The sequence below is a fragment of the Neltuma alba genome, unplaced genomic scaffold (genome assembly GCF_004799145.2).
Source record: "Neltuma alba isolate B1F8T4 unplaced genomic scaffold, ASM479914v2 tig00006484_pilon, whole genome shotgun sequence".
NCBI lineage: Eukaryota > Viridiplantae > Streptophyta > Magnoliopsida > Fabales > Fabaceae > Neltuma > Neltuma alba.
The window spans coordinates 40677-58158 of NW_021634480.1; the positions used below are offsets into that span (position 1 = coordinate 40677).

General features: G+C 30.9%; 2 protein-coding genes across 2 annotated transcripts; both read left to right on the forward strand.

The window, feature by feature from the left end:
• Positions 1-887: 887 nt before the first annotated feature.
• LOC114750502 (protein NRT1/ PTR FAMILY 8.3-like) lies at positions 888-3162 on the forward strand. Its single transcript, XM_028939095.1, has 3 exons — positions 888-948; positions 1292-1530; positions 1684-3162. Exons 1-3 carry the CDS (start codon positions 888-890, stop codon positions 3160-3162), a joined length of 1779 nt encoding a protein of 592 aa, XP_028794928.1.
• A 7863-nt stretch (positions 3163-11025) lies between these two features.
• On the forward strand, positions 11026-12994 carry LOC114750514 (two-component response regulator ARR2-like). The gene is made up of 5 exons (XM_028939104.1): positions 11026-11493; positions 11600-11676; positions 11858-11894; positions 12005-12113; positions 12232-12994. Exons 1-5 carry the CDS (start codon positions 11190-11192, stop codon positions 12866-12868), a joined length of 1164 nt encoding a protein of 387 aa, XP_028794937.1. The 5' UTR covers positions 11026-11189; the 3' UTR covers positions 12869-12994.
• The last annotated feature ends 4488 nt before the right edge of the window (positions 12995-17482 follow it).

Consider the following 17482-nt stretch of genomic DNA (forward strand, 5'->3'; position numbering starts at 1 on the left):
GGAATATTTGGGGTGACTAGGAAGCTGCTTCGTCCCCTGCCTAATAAGTGTATGTGACTGTGATTTTCCACTACGTGATTAGGGAAATATGTCACTTCGCTACTATTCTTCGGTTCTAAATATAAGAGCTATTTTGTAGTATAAATTACACTATAAAATGAGTTTTATATTTAGAACTGGAGGAGTATCATTTTCATCTTTTTAGGGGTCGACTCGTCACTTGGTCTTGTGTAATTTAAAATTTCTTTTAAATATTTTCTAAACAACAACATTTATTAAATTAAATTAGTATTATGATTATAAATCTAACCATGACATCCATACAACACTCGCCTCATTTGGTTGTCTTCCCCTGAGGTTTTTCAACTTTGTCACCATGTCTCCATTTGTTTCTCTCAGCCATTGGATGTCTGAGGTTAATTACAGAACGAGTCCCCTACATCTGAGTTTAAATGACTCGAGCTGAGTTTAGGGGCAATTTGGTCCAGAATGACAGTTCCATTCAAACAACAAAGAGATGGAACGAACCGTATCATGCTTACGTAATACTCCCTCCGTTCCTTATTATAAGAGACAAATAACCGAATTACGTTAATCAAAAAAGTAGTTAAAATTAGTTAAGAACAATTAATGTGTAAAAAATATAAATTTTTTTCCAAAAATGCCCTCATTAATAAGGAGAGAGAGCATGAGAGAGAACAATTAAATTATTGAAAGAAAGAGAAGTAGGAGGGAGAGAGAATGTGAGTTAGAGACAATAAATATGGGTAAAATAGGAAATCAATATAAAAAATAAAAAAGTAGAGACAACTTTTAAGTGTCTCTTATATATAGGAACATGCCATAAGCATCAAATGTCTCTTATAATAAGGAATGGAGGGAGTACAATGAATCGACTAGCAGATGAGCGGCCCACGCGCAAACCTGAAAGATGCCAGCTCCCTTCTTGTCAGTTCGTATATATATAATGGCCTCCTCTGGATTGTTATAAGCATAAGTTATGACGCTTTCTTTCTCTTAACTCAACCACCAAAAGGAAGAAGAGATCATCTAGCTACGGTAGCATTAGTTCTCCGTCTAGAACGATGCAGACTAATAGTTTTTGCAGAAGCTTTGTCCCTTCCAAGGCTGTCCTCTTCATCTGGGGTGTGTGTGTGTGTGTGTGTTTGTGTGTGTGTGTCAACATGTTCTTGCATGATGAGTTAGCTATTTCTATTTCTATTGAATATTATTTTGCCGTGATTCAACAAGAACTGGCTAACTTCTTCCTCTAATGATATTTATGATTCAGGCTTAGTTTTAAGCCATGCCTTGGTACAAAAGGCAGTGGTGGACGTTTTGATAGACTTTCTTACAGAAGATCCAGATTTTCTTACAAAAGATCGTCGTCCCCTCCTAAGGAGAGCTATTGTGCTTACGAACATGCTATCCTTCATATCAGCTGTGCTCAAAGTTGTTGTTACTCACATATCAGAAGGTTACACAGGTGCTTTCATTGTCATTATCTTCTGCACCGCGGCCTATACCATGGTAAACTATCTCTTAACCTTTTCAACTTTTTAAAGATGCTCGAACCCACGCTCTTATATATGTAATTGGAAAAGATGGGAATAAGAAACACGTCTTCTGTTGCGATATCTTCCTTCTTTTTTTGTTAAATAACAATTGTATTGTTAATTACAGGGTTTGATGCTACTATGGTTTCGCACTGGGTTGATTTTAGCAACAGTACTTGTTGCGTTAGGCAAAGCAGGGGAGGAGCCATCTTTAAGAGATTTTTTTTACTATCAGCTGAAGGTGAGGAAAAAGTACTCAGAAGAAAATAATCGCAATGTAACTAGTAATAATCTTTGGAGTACTACTGCTTCCTTCACCGGCACTTGTATGGCTATCTTTTGGCTAGACAAAAGCGAAGTTGAATGGCCGGAAAAGTTCAAAGTTTCGTCTCTTGTTATGGGAAGTACGTATTTCTTATTCTTCTTCGGGATTTTCTGCTACTACCCTGAAGTAAGGTCCATAGGAAGCCCTCTTACTACCATTTGTAGGGTTTTTATGGCAGCTATTCGGAAACGCGGATTGCCATATCCATCTTCAAAAGAGGGTTATTACTCCCATGATAATAATACTCATCAAGGTTCAAATGAGTCAGAAGAAAGACCCACAAAAAGCACTCTGATTACCACCATTTCTAGGGTGTTTAAGGCAGCTATTGAAAAAAGTAGAACATTGCCGCACCCTTCTCCAAAAGAGAGTTATTCCTCCAACAGTTCAGATGATTTGGAAGATCCCTTTTATCGTAAAGAAAACGGTGATGTTCACTTGTTGCCACGTGATGCATCATTCTTATTGTTCTTGGACAAGGCCGCCATAATTAGAAGCAACAAATTCGATACTCAAGGTCATAAAGGGAGAGATGAAAATGTTTGTACGGCGGAGCAAGTGAGGGACGTGAAGAGCCTTTATCCTTTAATACCCTTGGGGATCTTCATCTTCTTCGCCTATAGCTTGACTTTCGCTTCTGGTGACACTTACTTTGTCATGCAAGCACAAAACTTGAACCCTAAAGTTGGTGATTTCCATGTTTCTGTATTGGTTTTCTTCGTACTCCAATCCTTGGTCGCTTTCGCTGTGAGAACAATTCAGCCAATCAGAAAACTGGTGAAACCAGCTTGGAGTATTGGTATTGGGATGTTTTGTTCAGTACTTTGTTGTATTGCGGCTGCGCTAGTGGAACTTCGCAGGCTGAAGCTGATCAAACCTGCTTTTAAAGAAGACCCGAGCCATATCATTCCCTTAAGCATCATGGTTTTGACTCCACAGTATTTTCTGCTAGGGCTAATGCAAGGATGTGCAGAATATGGACTGGGGGCTTTCCTGTGTATTGGGGTGCCTAAGTCAATGATGAAATTTGTAGAACCGTGCGTTGAAATGCTGTGGGGGCTTGGTAATTTATGCAGCGCACTATTTGTATTGATTTTTCATAGCTGGATCAAGGACTCCATAAACGATAGTCACCTGGATAAGTATTTTTTCATGTTGGCATCAGTAAGCTTCGTGTCCTTTGGGATTTATGTATGTTGTGCCAAGTTCAAGCTACTAAAATTATTCCAGTTTGATGAACCTTCACTACCTACCCAAGGCAATATTGGAAGGATGGTTTAACTAGCTACTAAAGTTCAGCTGGAAGTTCTGGCGCATTATATCTGCAGTTAATTACATTATCAGTTCGTGATTTGAAAAGTTATCATTTCAAGTATGGTTTAACTTGTGTTTGTTATAGCGGCTCATGAAGTCTTCTTCTCTTTCTGTTTTCGTGTCCAATAATATATATCTTGATCGGAACAATATTTAAATGTCTTTGCAAAGCTGTCAGAAGATCTAAAGGCGATCATGAGATCAAGGGTTCTCAAAAATAAGTAAATGTTTATTATTAAAAAAATGATAAAAGATGTTTATATTTATTAGGCGTATCTTCCTATCAAGGTCTTATTTTTGGTACCTGTATTCATAATTAGATCTTTCTTATACACTCCGTCCAATTTTATTTATAAGTTCTAAATTTGAAGAAAGATATGGTTCATTTTATAAGTTTCAATTTCCTTTGGTCTTAGCATTTAATATATTTTTTCTAATGTTAGCCTTAATTATATTTTTCTTATAACATTTTCTTAATCGCAGTACTTTTCTCATTTTTTAATTATTTGTTAAAAACGACCCGTTGGGAAAAGAAGCCTATACAAATGGACGCTATATGATTGCAGGCATTCATCGTCATCAGAAGAGTATAATGGGCTAAGCCCAATCTTTTAAGCCCAATATGAAGCCCATGAAACCAACCTGTAATAACAGAATTAAGTGCCAAACAAAATCTGAAAACGCCTCCGTGACTATTTATGATGTAGTAGTAATTTAAAAGAGATCGTAGCAATTTTTGATGATCAGTTTCATTACGCACTCTTAAGTAATGATTTTTCACTTGATTAATTATGTGCTTATCATTAAATGAAAATTTTATAGCATGGCTCAGTTTTATTTTCTTGTCCTGTCAAGCTTGGGACAAATACAAATTTCACCAAACAGACAATAAAACAATTAATTAAGTTCGATCAGTTCGTGAGATCATTGATCAAAGGGAAAAAAATATTCAATTGTAAATTTTTTCTGTGTCTACAATTTTCTAATCAAAGAAGTGTGTGTGTTTTTCATTAAAATCTGCGGTGATATGAGACTGGAAGAGGATATATATATATATATATATATGTATATATGTATATATAATTCAACAAGACATTGTTATTATTATTAACTGATTAATGAAAAATATGGAGTGGGTGTTACTGATAAGGAGACTAGCTAGTTGGTACGCTGTACGTATCGCCTGGAGTCAACGGGCACGTCCCTGTAAAAATTAAAGCCATACACTCATTAACAAGTCATAATTATTTTATATAATTATATATATACTACCTCCTATTCTTAATATAAGATCTCATTTGACTTTTATTTTGATTCTAAATATAATATTCTAATTTATTTTTTTTTCAAAATGGTCATTCTAATAATAGTAGTTCTAACTGATAAACTTGATTAATAAGGATATTTTAAGAAGGACAACACCTATTTATTATAAATAACTAACTTAACTTGTTTTTTTAATCTACTCAAATTAATCAACTAGTTCTTATATTTAAAACCAGAGATAGTGTATTATATGTCGATGAAATTTGATAAAATAAGACTTTAAGTGCATGATAGGTTTACATCAGCTTTATACGAGTCAAGTTCAACTGAGGGTCAAGTCTTTTAATTTTATGCGCTCGTTCGCACAATTCTAATTTATCTTATTTTATTTCATTTTATAACTTCTTACATTTTTTGTTTGTTTTTTCGCAGTTGCCTGAATTGACTGCCATCAGAAAAAGAGATAAATAATTGTTGTGCATTATCATCTGTTTGTTGTGTGAACTAGGGCCAATATAATACTTCTCAAGTATTTAATGTATGACCTAATTAGTAAGTTGATGTTGGTCTTATACATAAAACCTATTTTTTATGTTTATCAATTTCTTTTTCAAATTGACCCTGTTAAAATTTCCTCAATAATAAACAAGTACGAGAGGGAGAGAGGGACGAAATTAAAGAAGATGCTTAGGATGTCATAGAAAAATTATATCATATTAACTAATTTAACTAACATTCTTAATCTATTCAAATTAGTTAATTAGGTATTATAATAAGTACTAGAGGAATATATTATAGTGTGTGTTATAGCGTGTGATGATCAACATTTAAAATATATTCTATATTGAAAATATTTGACGTTTTGTTTATTGTTTTGACTCGATCATAATGATCCCCGGCCAAATATGTAGAATATAACAAGCTGTATATCAAAATGAGTGTGTGTGTCTTTCTAAAAATTATATTTTTACTTTATTCATAAGTCTGTGTCATGTAATTTTAGAGTCGTACATTTGCTATTTATCCAGAAAAATAATAAATTACTTGTGTTATTGTCTATCTTTATCGATCATGGTTTGACTGGGAAGTTTTCTTAATCAGACACTTATAATAATTATACCTGTTTCAATTTAACGAGCAGAGACTTATTCTTTTTGTTAAAATATATTTGATATGTGAAATATTTTACTGAATAATGATGGTTGATAGAATAGACAAAAGAAAGTGATCGGAAATACTTTAAAGTAAAAAGATTTAATTGCCCGAAATTAACCCTTAATAGGTTGTGTGTTTGGAATCCAAATGGAATCCCCACCTTATTTCTTCTTCTTCTTCTTTTTCTTTTTGGAATATATGAGACAAAACTTATTTATTTTATGGCATATCAAGCTATGGGAAATTGGGAGCCCCAGCTTTTTATGATGCACAGAACTTTTCCGCATACCAAACGGATATTAGTTGCCAATTTTTACCATTCAATGGAATAAAGACTAATTAATAAAATGATGTGACTGCAATTTTCTTTAATTTTCTTTGTACAAGTAAGTATGATTACATTTTATTATCTTTTATGGGTTTAAAATTAGCAAGCTATTGCATATATACATATACATAACATTCATACTACTAGATATAAAATATTCCGGCAAGAAAAGATATTATATATAAAATAGGTGTTGAAAACGGCATAAGAATTTTTTTTTCATATTAATTTGAGAATATGGCCATCTAGATGTGGGGTTAATCCAACCTAGCATATAATATAATTTTGCACTAGTAATTGATATGAAAGCTAATATATTTCTATATTGATTTTATTTTATTTTATTCCTGTGAAACGTGTCTTCGGAAATAAAATAATCGATATATTGAATTGATATGTAGGAGAATATACAATCTTTAAAAGAAAATAACGTGTGTGTATTCAATAATGAAAAAACAATAGAGATATAGTAAAAGGTGTACAATTTCTTTTATTTGGAAATAATCAATATCAGTATATCAATCATTGATATATATATATATATATATATATTACCAAAAACAATATAACACAAATTTATTAAGATTTATAAAAAACCTAATTGTTCGTAAATAATTATTAATGCTCACAGAGACATCAAAAGCACCTTTTCTTTCTCTCGCACTTGTATAGTATTGAAGTCCATGATTAAGCTCTCAAAATTTATGTCCGATGTATTGAGGGTAGTCCACTTAATGTTATAGTTTAAACTTTAAAATATATACGTTAATTAATTAACACGATGAGTTCAACTTAATTATTTCTATTTAAACCTCCTGCCTCTAAATTAATTTTTATTAAACATGAATATATAAGAACACAAACATCAAGTATTTCCTAAGTTGCACAAATGTCGTTTTCAAAATAATGATCTCAATAAACAATGAGAAGATGATTTGTAATATTCCTTCTCATTATATATAACTTATAAATTTTTAAATAAAAGGAACAAAATTTGTTTTCTCATTATATAAATAAATAAGTGAATGCATGGCAACATATATAAAAGAACTAATCGCCCACGCATATATCGATGGCAATGCTGAATTGGAATATACAGATCTATAAAGTATATAATATGGATCTCGTATTATATATGTAAATTATAATAATTTTTAATTGTAATGATCTGATTTATGATAATACAGGCACATATAAAGACAGACATGCTCAATATTCTAAAATAAGAATAAGGATGTTTGATCCGCATTAATAGGGCCATAGTGTAACGCAAGTTGTACAAGTGATTGTATGCTAATTAGAATTTTAAAATTATAAATCTCATGAAAATCCATGCATTATCACTGTTTTAGCGTTGACCTTAGTTGTCCGCTGTCAACACTTAAAGTGAATCTTTTCTTCGTTCCCTCACAAACAATAAATTCATTTAAATAAAAATTAGAAGTTTGGCACACTACCATCAACTATCAACTAGCTATAATAATGATATACTCCTCCGGTACTTAATATAGGATCTAATTGTTGAGTTGATTTTGGTCCTAAATATAAGACATATTTCTTATATTTATCAATTTTTTTCTAAGTTACCTTTATGGATACTTCTTCAACTATAATCAAGTAGAAGAAGGAGAAGAATTTTAACGAAGATGATTATGGTATTTTAGGACAAACATGTCATATTTCTTATAATTAACTAACTTATACCAACTTTCTTAATCTAATCAAATTAGTTAAATAGGTCTTATATTAAAGATTGAAGGAGTATACCAAAAGAATCCCCTTTAATTGTTTGTTAGTGGGATAAAAGAAAGTCTTGTATGCTTCATAACACTTATTCAAATTTTATTGCTAATATACAATTTGTAAGTATCCTTACACGATTTTTAGATTTGACAATTTGAGACCTTATTATAAGAAGACTAAGTACAGTTAAGAATGGAATGGTTTCCAATCAAATATGGAGCAATTTTCTTGGAAACAAAGTCACATTAACATTTACCAAAACACAATAAAAAATGTTTTTGTTAACTTTCATTTTTCAAACAACTTTTTATGTACCAACAAAAGCATCAAAAAGACATCAGAAATGCTGGACTTGAAGAAAGTGGAATTATATTGGGCAAGAATAAAAGAAAGGGAAGTAGAAGTAGTCAAGAAACTCGTGAATACATAAAGAAAGTGAATTATCTTTATGGTTTGCTTTTGGTTGCATTTTGATGATTCGAGTCACGGTGCGTGCATGCATTGGCCTACACATGCATGCCCCCATGCATGCACGTGCGTCGAATAAAAAAGCTTCTCATCCTCCCACCAAACTCACTCCATAACATAACATAATGCTTTCCTTTCTCCCCACCAACCACTCATCATTTAATTCTTTTTCCAATTATTATGTATTTTTCTCATATTTTCTTTCATATTCATCAAAAGCATCTCTATTTGTTAATTAGAAATATAAACTTGACTCTTGTCAATTCTTTAAATTACTTTTCTTTAATATAACCACCGGCTGCAAGTAATCAAGCTTATTAATAAGCGTCCAATTAAGTTCAAGAATACGCCACTAAAATTAATGGATAACATATAACTCAATCACTCAAAATTCAACGATTATAATTAATATATCTCTTGATTAATCATTGTAATTAACTGAAAAAGGAATCAAAGATGTGGCTTGTTGTCAAACTCACAAGTTGATTATCTGAGTTTAATGTTTTTATATTTTTTGCTTACAAAAACATGTAGCCTCGTTTTTAAACTCATGCTGAATGTAAACTTGGTTGAACTTGGAAGTTGATTCATGAAGTTTATCATTTTCATATTTGTAACTTATAAAATCGTATCAACTTGCTCATAATCTCATGCTAAATTTTATAATTTAATTATGTTAAGTGATTTTATATATGAACTTCATAAAAATTTATTTGTTCAATATGGTAACTTATGAATGTTGATGGATTTAATTTCAATTATTTAGATTTAAAATATATTTAAATAAAATTTTTTATCATTTTTTATATTTTAATTATTTAATTATATAATTTTAATGTCAATTTAATAATAAAAACAAACTCTTATGAGTTTATGATTTGCGTTATTGTGGATTTTACAAATAAAAGGCCAAATCTCCATTAGATTTAATCAACATTATTAAAGAAATATTAAAAATGGCTACCAAATCGAACCACACAATAATAAGAAAATGCTTGATCAGATAATAACAAAAATGTCAAAACCTCAATGAAATAGTCAAAATAATTAAATTTAGAAAAAGAAAAATAGAAAAGAAAGGAGGGAGGTGGAGGGGGAACAAAGCCCGTGATTCCCGAAGGAAAGAAGAGATAAAATGTTATCTTTTTGGGTTTTGAGGTCTGCATCACAGACAGCAAAGCATCACACTTCACCCTCACACACATAGGCATACATATGGATCATTTCATTGCTAACCACTCCTTTCTTTTCATACATATATACCTCCTCAATTTGTTGCCAATTCTTTAAGTTGACTCACAAATTTGAAGTTTAATGCGAATTTTTTTCGTTTATACTTATATAATATAAAAGTTACCGGTGTCTAACTATCAATACTCAAAATTCTTAAAGGATAAATTTTGTGAATAGGGAAAAAAAACAGTCAAATTGAAAGAGGTTACTTCCAATTAAAGGTGGACCACTTCAAATTCAGATTATTCATTATGTAGTACTTCCTTTGATTTTAAACATAGGAGCTAAATATTATGAAAATTAAGAAAATTTAAATTAGTTATTTGTAAAAAATGTATATTAATTTTCTTAAAATACCCCTTTTAATTATTTGATTAGATACTACTATCTTGATGAAAAACTCTGTTAATAATTGTAACTAATAAAAAATATTTAGGAAAAAATTTGTAAATTTAAAAGACAAGCATGCATTTAAAATCAAAACAAACCTCTCTACTAGTTTTTACATTTAGGAGAGGAGGGAGTAATAAATATCAAATATTATTGGAAAAATGTTTCTTAATGTCTTATGGAATCAATCATTTTGTCCATTAATTTAGTTCAAATGTGCATAAGAATATGTATTTTGTATTTATATGCAGTACGATTGATGAGTTGTTTGACATAATATAATTATTTAATAATGATAATCTTTGTCTTCAGTATATGGTATGTGTTTTAAATTTCGATGAGAACAATTTTAAACAATATTTTTAAAGCTACCGATTATTAAACGAGTATATAAAAGGATTTTGTTCAATTTTTATTTTGAGTGCTATGGATTGAGTCAATTTTCAATTTATCAGTTTATTTCTGTTTCAATGGGCCAGTCTAATTTGATTTACTCACCATGATATATAGTCTCAACTCTCAATTATCCTTCACGTAAGATAGACTGATTAACAGAGGTTATTATACGTAAATGCATTAATTAACTGTGAATTACAAGTGAGAATCTATGAATGCAAGTACAGTTAAAATGGATAATAATAAGAAAAAGAGCCTATGGTTTTCTGAGACAGGCCCGGGTTTTTAGGGAGTGAGATCTAATCGTTTTATTCTTATTTTTATTCTATAAACAAGATGACTCATTGTTTGAATATAATTCTTATCAAGAAAGAATCAAAATTAATTTATGGGTATGTTATATTCTTTCTTCAAAATAATACTATTTTTTTGTACTATATATATAAAATATGCAGGGTCCAACTGATAAACTTAAAATACTTTTCTTATTCAAGTTGGAAACAAAAAAAGTTTGGTGTCACATGATATAATTTATATAAGTATATTCCTTGCATTCCATGACCCATGCATATTTAAAACATATTTCCATAATCAACAGATATGCTCACGATATCATCTTCCCTACATTTCTCCTTCATTTACTTTTCTTCCCAGAATCACAACCCAGAAAAGGAGAGAGAAGGTCTTCTAAGTTATTATAGCTTCTAAGTCAAGATCGATCAGCTAGCTGGCTAGATACCTAGGGTTTTTGCTATTCATTCACTGTTCATCTATAATTTCGATTGTAGAGATCGATTGACCATGGTTTTCTTTTTCTCTCTCTAGAATCCTGATGATACATATATTCCAGAGATAGAGGAGGAGGAAGAGCAAAATCAGCGAAAGTGGACTGATCATCGTATCAAGATCTTCAATATTCTTATTATTAGTCTTTCTTCAGCTTCCACTCCACGGAAGATGGAATTCTGAGAAAAGTATATAGCAGAAACTAGATTGCAGATTGAAGATAGAGATCATGGAAGGAAGAAACGAAGGCTCGGAATGCTCCAAAACAAGCCCTTCTGGTTATAATAATTTCAACGAATTAGAAGAAGCGTGCGAGAGCGAGAGCAAGACGAATGAAGAAGAAGAAGGAGAAGAAGTTAAGAAAAATATGAACAATAATGGAGGAAGCTCAAGCAATAGCACAGTGGAAGAGACGACGGAGAAGAAGCCGTCGGTGAGGCCTTATGTGAGATCCAAGATGCCAAGGCTCCGATGGACTCCTGATCTTCATCTTCGCTTTGTTCACGCCGTTCAAAGGCTTGGAGGAGAAGAGAGTAAGTTCAGAATCATATTTTCTTCAATAATTTCTTAATTTTAATTCATATGTTAATTTCTGTATATTTAATTTATTGGTCTCTATATTTCTATATGTTGGTGTAGGAGCAACACCAAAGTTGGTTCTCCAATTAATGAACATCAAAGGCTTGAGTATTGCTCATGTTAAGAGTCATTTACAGGTAACTCATATATAGAATGGTTTCATTTTTTTTATTCAATATGGCCTTCCCTTAATTTGAAGCAGTAATTATTATTAATACTCTAAAATTCAAGATATTATACCCTAAACTGTATTTGAAAACTTAGATTATTAATTGTTTGTGTATAATTTCCTCATCTCTGCGTATTTTCTTATGCTAGATGTATAGGAGCAAGAAGGTAGATGATCCAAGCCAAGGTACAACAAGATTTTCTTGTTAATTGTAATTGTTGCAGTTATAATAATAAGTTGATTAGGGTTTTTGATCAATTCAAAGTCTCTAATAAAAACATAATTTTATATGACAGTATTGGCTGATCATAGGCACCTTGTAGAAAGTGGAGACAGGAATATCTACAATCTCAGCCAAATTCCCATGCTTCAAGGTTATAATCCCTCCCAAAGTTCAACCTTCAGGTACATATGTGTAATTATCTCAAGTTAATTAATGTAAAGTTTGAGGCTGAAACAGTAGTATTAACGCACAAAAAAACACATCTATTATTCAAGTATTTAACTTCTTTTTCAGTTACAGATATGGATATGGGGAAGCTTCTTTGGGTGTGTATGACCAAATGGTTCACAGCCCTTTCATGGGTCGGAGTCTGATTGATCATGAAGCCGGGTCGTCTGGGTTTCACGGCATTTTCAAGGTGGACCCTTCAAATTTTCTGAAGCAATCATCGTCAACAAACAAAATCTATGAGCCAAAAGAAAATCATCAAGTTCTCTCATTTGGTGGCCACCACGAATCCATATACAATGGAACCAGATTGAACCAGAAAAACACTGATCTAAACTCATTCACCCTTATAGGAGCCACAAGAACAACAGAAGAACGGCTTCTTCCTATTATGAAGGATCAACAGGATCAAACAAAGACGCTGAAAAGAAGGGCTTATGATCATATGGATCAGCTTCATCATGATCATCTCGATTTGGATCTATCACTGAAGTTAAATTCAAGGGTTGATATTGATAATGCACAGAAGAAGAACCGTTTGGAAGAGAATGATGAAATCGATAGTAATCTCTCACTGTCTTTGTATTCTCAAATTTCCTCGTTTTCTGATACTAATAATAATGCTAGGAACAGCTCAAAGGAAGGAAAACAGAGTGATAAGGAGAAAGCAAGGAGGGAAAGGGCCAGTACACTGGATCTGACTATATGAATAAGACAAATTCTAAGTGAGATCTTGAGGTACTTGTCCAAAACGATGCATTATTACTAATTTTTACGACTATTTTCTAATATTCATGTGACAACTATATATATATTTTTCTTTTTCTTTCCTCATCTTTTGTATATGGAATCGTCGTTGTCAATTAGTTATGATCAGGTATTTATTATGATAGAATCATATACCATAAATAAAAATAACCTTTTGTTTTAAGATCCCGCAATTAAGTATTGAATTGTGATTATCTAGCTAGCTTATTAGTGTTACAGTCTTCTGTACTTAAGATGTTGATTAATGCTAGATAACTATTTGTTCATTCGGGAAATAATGTAACTACTAATCTGAAAGTTTTGTTTGAATAATGTAATGTAAACGAAAAGAAATGTGCAAGTGAAAGTGAAAATGAGAGGAGGAAACAAATTTTACTAATTAACAACCAAATCAAAATTTTACTTTTATGTATAAGATAAGCACGCTTCCAAAATGGATATTGTTTTCAACAATAATCACTGTTCTTTTCTGGTTTAATTCCTTACACATGTTCTTTCTCTTTTGCCACATCAACAAAAGTTTTCAAAAAATAAAAAGGAATAAATGTCCCGCGTGTTATTTCCCTTTTCCCTTTCATATTCTCCACAAATTTAAGTTTGTAAACGCTTGGTGGGGAAAACACCCACACACACGTCGCCAATATAGTTTTATAAATTATTCACACACTATATAAACCTATGAACCCAGACCAGTCATCCCATTGCCAGAACTAGTTATAAAATAAATAGTTTTAGGTAGAAATATCTGGAATATCTGATGAAGTTCACATGATGGCAAGCTTAGATTAATATTAATAATATATTAATGTGAAGATTATTCAATGTTAAATTGTAATATCAAGTGGAGGGAACTAGATAGGAAGGTAGTGAGGGTAACAAGTAGCTAGGTACTGATGATATGATCAGAAGCATTTTTGTTTGTTTGTGTAAATTAATGTGTGATCTGTCTGCTGCACTGTTGCTTATTGTTTTCATGGTAAATGACAAGTGACAGCCATATCAAAAGGCTAAATTTGGAATTATAAATAAATAATATTAAAAATAAATAATAATTTATATGATTTTTTTTATGTATTAAAAGGTTATTTTTTTAAAATAAAATAAAAAGATTATCCCAAAAAAAAAAAACCAGTCACGTGTGGTTAATTTGAGCAAAGCCTAAACAAATCACATGAAAAGGCTGGCCCAATTCTAACACCATAAAGCAACTGCGTTCCAAATAACTATAACCTGTAGCAAAAAAGAACATGCAGCACGAAATTCCTCCATTTCCATCGTCCATTATGCACCAGCATACAGACTGTCATGTAGAACCAGAGCGGTGGCACCGGTGACCAAGGACCTTCTGAAAGTGAACGATTATATTATTTGAAACCATGAAAAACACGCCACCACGAGATCTTGCACATCAATACAAAATATCTTGCGATATATTACCTCCGCTTTTAAATATAAAAACTAATTGACTAATTTGAATAGATTAAGAAAATAAGTTAAGTTAGTTATTTATGATAAATAGGTGTTGTTTTTTCTGAAATATAATCAAGTGTATTGGTTAGAACTACTATTATTAGAAAAATTTCTTTGAGAAAAAATGTATAAATATGAGAAACAAAGTGGATTGGGCTCTTATATTTAAAACCAAATTAAAAGTTAAACGAGGTCTTATATTAATGCCCAGAGGTAGTGTATATATATATTGCCACAATTAGCTATAGGTAATATGCATTAACTAATGAAAATAAGTTGAATTATTCACAGTTCTGTGAGTGTGTGTGTTGTGTGCGCGTAAAGAAAATATGATGCAAAAGAATCTGACATTTTTAAATAGTTTTTCTCTAAATATATTATGTATTATTGATATTGATTTTTATAATTACAGAGACAGTCCAAGTTGATTAAAAAAAATAGCGTCTAATTCTATGAAAAAAAAATGTATTGCAAACACAAAGCATTCCTGTGTGTCTTACAGTTCTGCAAATATATGACATCCAAAGTTAATCTATTGATGACTAAAATCCTTAATCTTTCAGAGATGTATTAAACTTTTGTTGAAGTGTTCTCTTGCCCAAAAACCTAAACTTTCGTATGGATTATTTAAAATGATGTTCTGATATGAATTATTAGTATAAAATATAAAATTTATTGTAAGCCTCACCATTCACAAAATATAAACAATGTAATTCATCTTAAATTCTGCAATAATATCTGAAAGAATACCTAATTGTGATCTTTACGAAAACTTCTAGGCTATTCTCTCTTCAATTATTTTAATTTGTGCCCTCAATGGACCTATATTTCTGGCAAATGCAGAGACGCCAATGTCTTTATTTTTTTTAATGAAGAAAGAATTCATTGATGAATCAAAATATTTACAGAGAGGCTAGCCAAAGGATTACAAAAACAAGACTTGGCCACCCAACAATATAAGCCTTTATATTTTGAAATTCCAATTAGATGAACGAGATTTTTAAGATACATATATTATAGCAATAAATCTCATTTATTTCTAACAATCGCTGCAAAATTTTACAGCGGTTTTGACAACATTTAAAGTGATTTTAGATAACCGCTATAAAGTACTTTGACACACCTATTTTAGTATCGCTTTTAAAAATCTGCAGTGGTAAAAAAATAACTACTGCAAAACATTCTTTTTTTTGTAGTGAGATTTGGAAACCTAATTTCATAAATTATCTCTAAATATTTACATAGAATATATTTCATATCTATTAAAGTCAACTATTTTGATCAATGCCCGTTGATTCAATTGCCTTGCTCGATTAAGTCAAAATCCAATTTCACTTTCAAAAACTAAAGAAAATAATCCAAAAGAAGTATAAATTTTCCAATGATGACTGGTTGAGCAATTTTCCCCCCCTATATTCTAACTTTGTATACGCATTATTCTTATACATGTAACGATTTACAATTATATATTGGCTAAATAAATATCGTGATGATAGATTATCAGCTTACTATCTTAAGGGTAATCGTGGTAAATATTAAATTATTTATATTTGATTATTAAGTTATTAAATTTAATTATTAATATTTTTTAAAAATTATGTTATATTTAACATATAAAATTAAAGAAAAATTACAAATAAAGACCTCCCAATATGTCAATTTGAAAAATAACAAATAAAGACTCGGTCCTATATTGCAAATATGAAATCTTGGTGAAATGTCTGAAACGTCCCTTAGCCAAATTATGATTTGGTCTACTAAAGTTATCATTCGCTAAAGTGGAATTGTCATTTTCTATAGTCAACTTGTCATTTGGCATACCCTCAGCTAAGTTGTCATTTGGTCTACTAAAATTATCATTCGCTAAAGTGAATTTGTCATTTCTTATAGTTAACTTGTAATTTAGCTTATGGCTATTTCAGACATTTTCCACATTTCATATTTGCAATTTGAGACGAGATGCTCTAAAATTATTTTTCAAATTTAGAGTTCCAAATCACAATTTCACATATTATGAGGTTTTTATTTGCAATTTTTCCTAAAATAAAAAATATATTAACGTTATTACTGTCAATTTCATCATGAATCAATCCTTTGACCGGGCTATAAATTATTGACCTATAGTCAAAGACCATTAAAAAAAACAGGAAAAATTTCAATAAATCCCTCAACAGTCAATTAATATCAATCAACCCTAAAAAAATTCTGAAATTTCACCACATCTCCTTTACCAAAATCCATTGTGTGAAAAGACAAAAATATCCTTACTTTATTTGAGCTGCAAATCATTGAATTTGTATTGCAAATTACCGAATTCTCATTGCAAACCATCGAATTCTCATTCTAAACAACTCAAATTTGGTTATTTACAATAAGATTTTGGCAATTTGCAGCATAAATTCAGCGATTTACAACTCAAACAAAGTAAGGGTATTTTTGTCTTCTCATACAAAAAATTTTGGTCAAGGGGGTGCAGTAAAATTTCAGAAATTTTTGAAGACCGACTAATATTAATTTGTTATTGAGGGAGTTTATTGAAATTTTAGCTTGATTTATAATTTTTATTCAATTTTTAGAGTGTTATGAATAAAGAAGAAATAGAGAAGAATCATACAAAGGAAGAAAGGATTGATAAAAGAGAGTCTTTGTCATTCCATTCAAGAGTACACAATATATTATACATGGCCTCTATTTATAAGCACAGCTTTACATCTTTGATAGAATCTACAGATCACATGATAATATGAGATAATTGTGGGATATAGAGATAATGGGAGATCTTAGAGATTATAGGAGATATAGGAGATAAAGGGAGATATATGGACATCCACAAAGATATTATTATATTCATAACACTCCCCCTTGGATGTCCAATATATATGAATGTGCCTCGTTAAAAAACTTCAACTAGGAAAAACCCTATGGGATAAAAACCTAGCGAAAGAAAAAGAGTACATCATTCATTGATACACTATGCAATGCTGCCTCATTAAAAACCTTGCTAGGAAAACCCAGTGGGACAAAACTATAGACAAGGAAAAAAGAGTACAACGTGTATCAACTCCCCCTCTTGACAACATCAGTT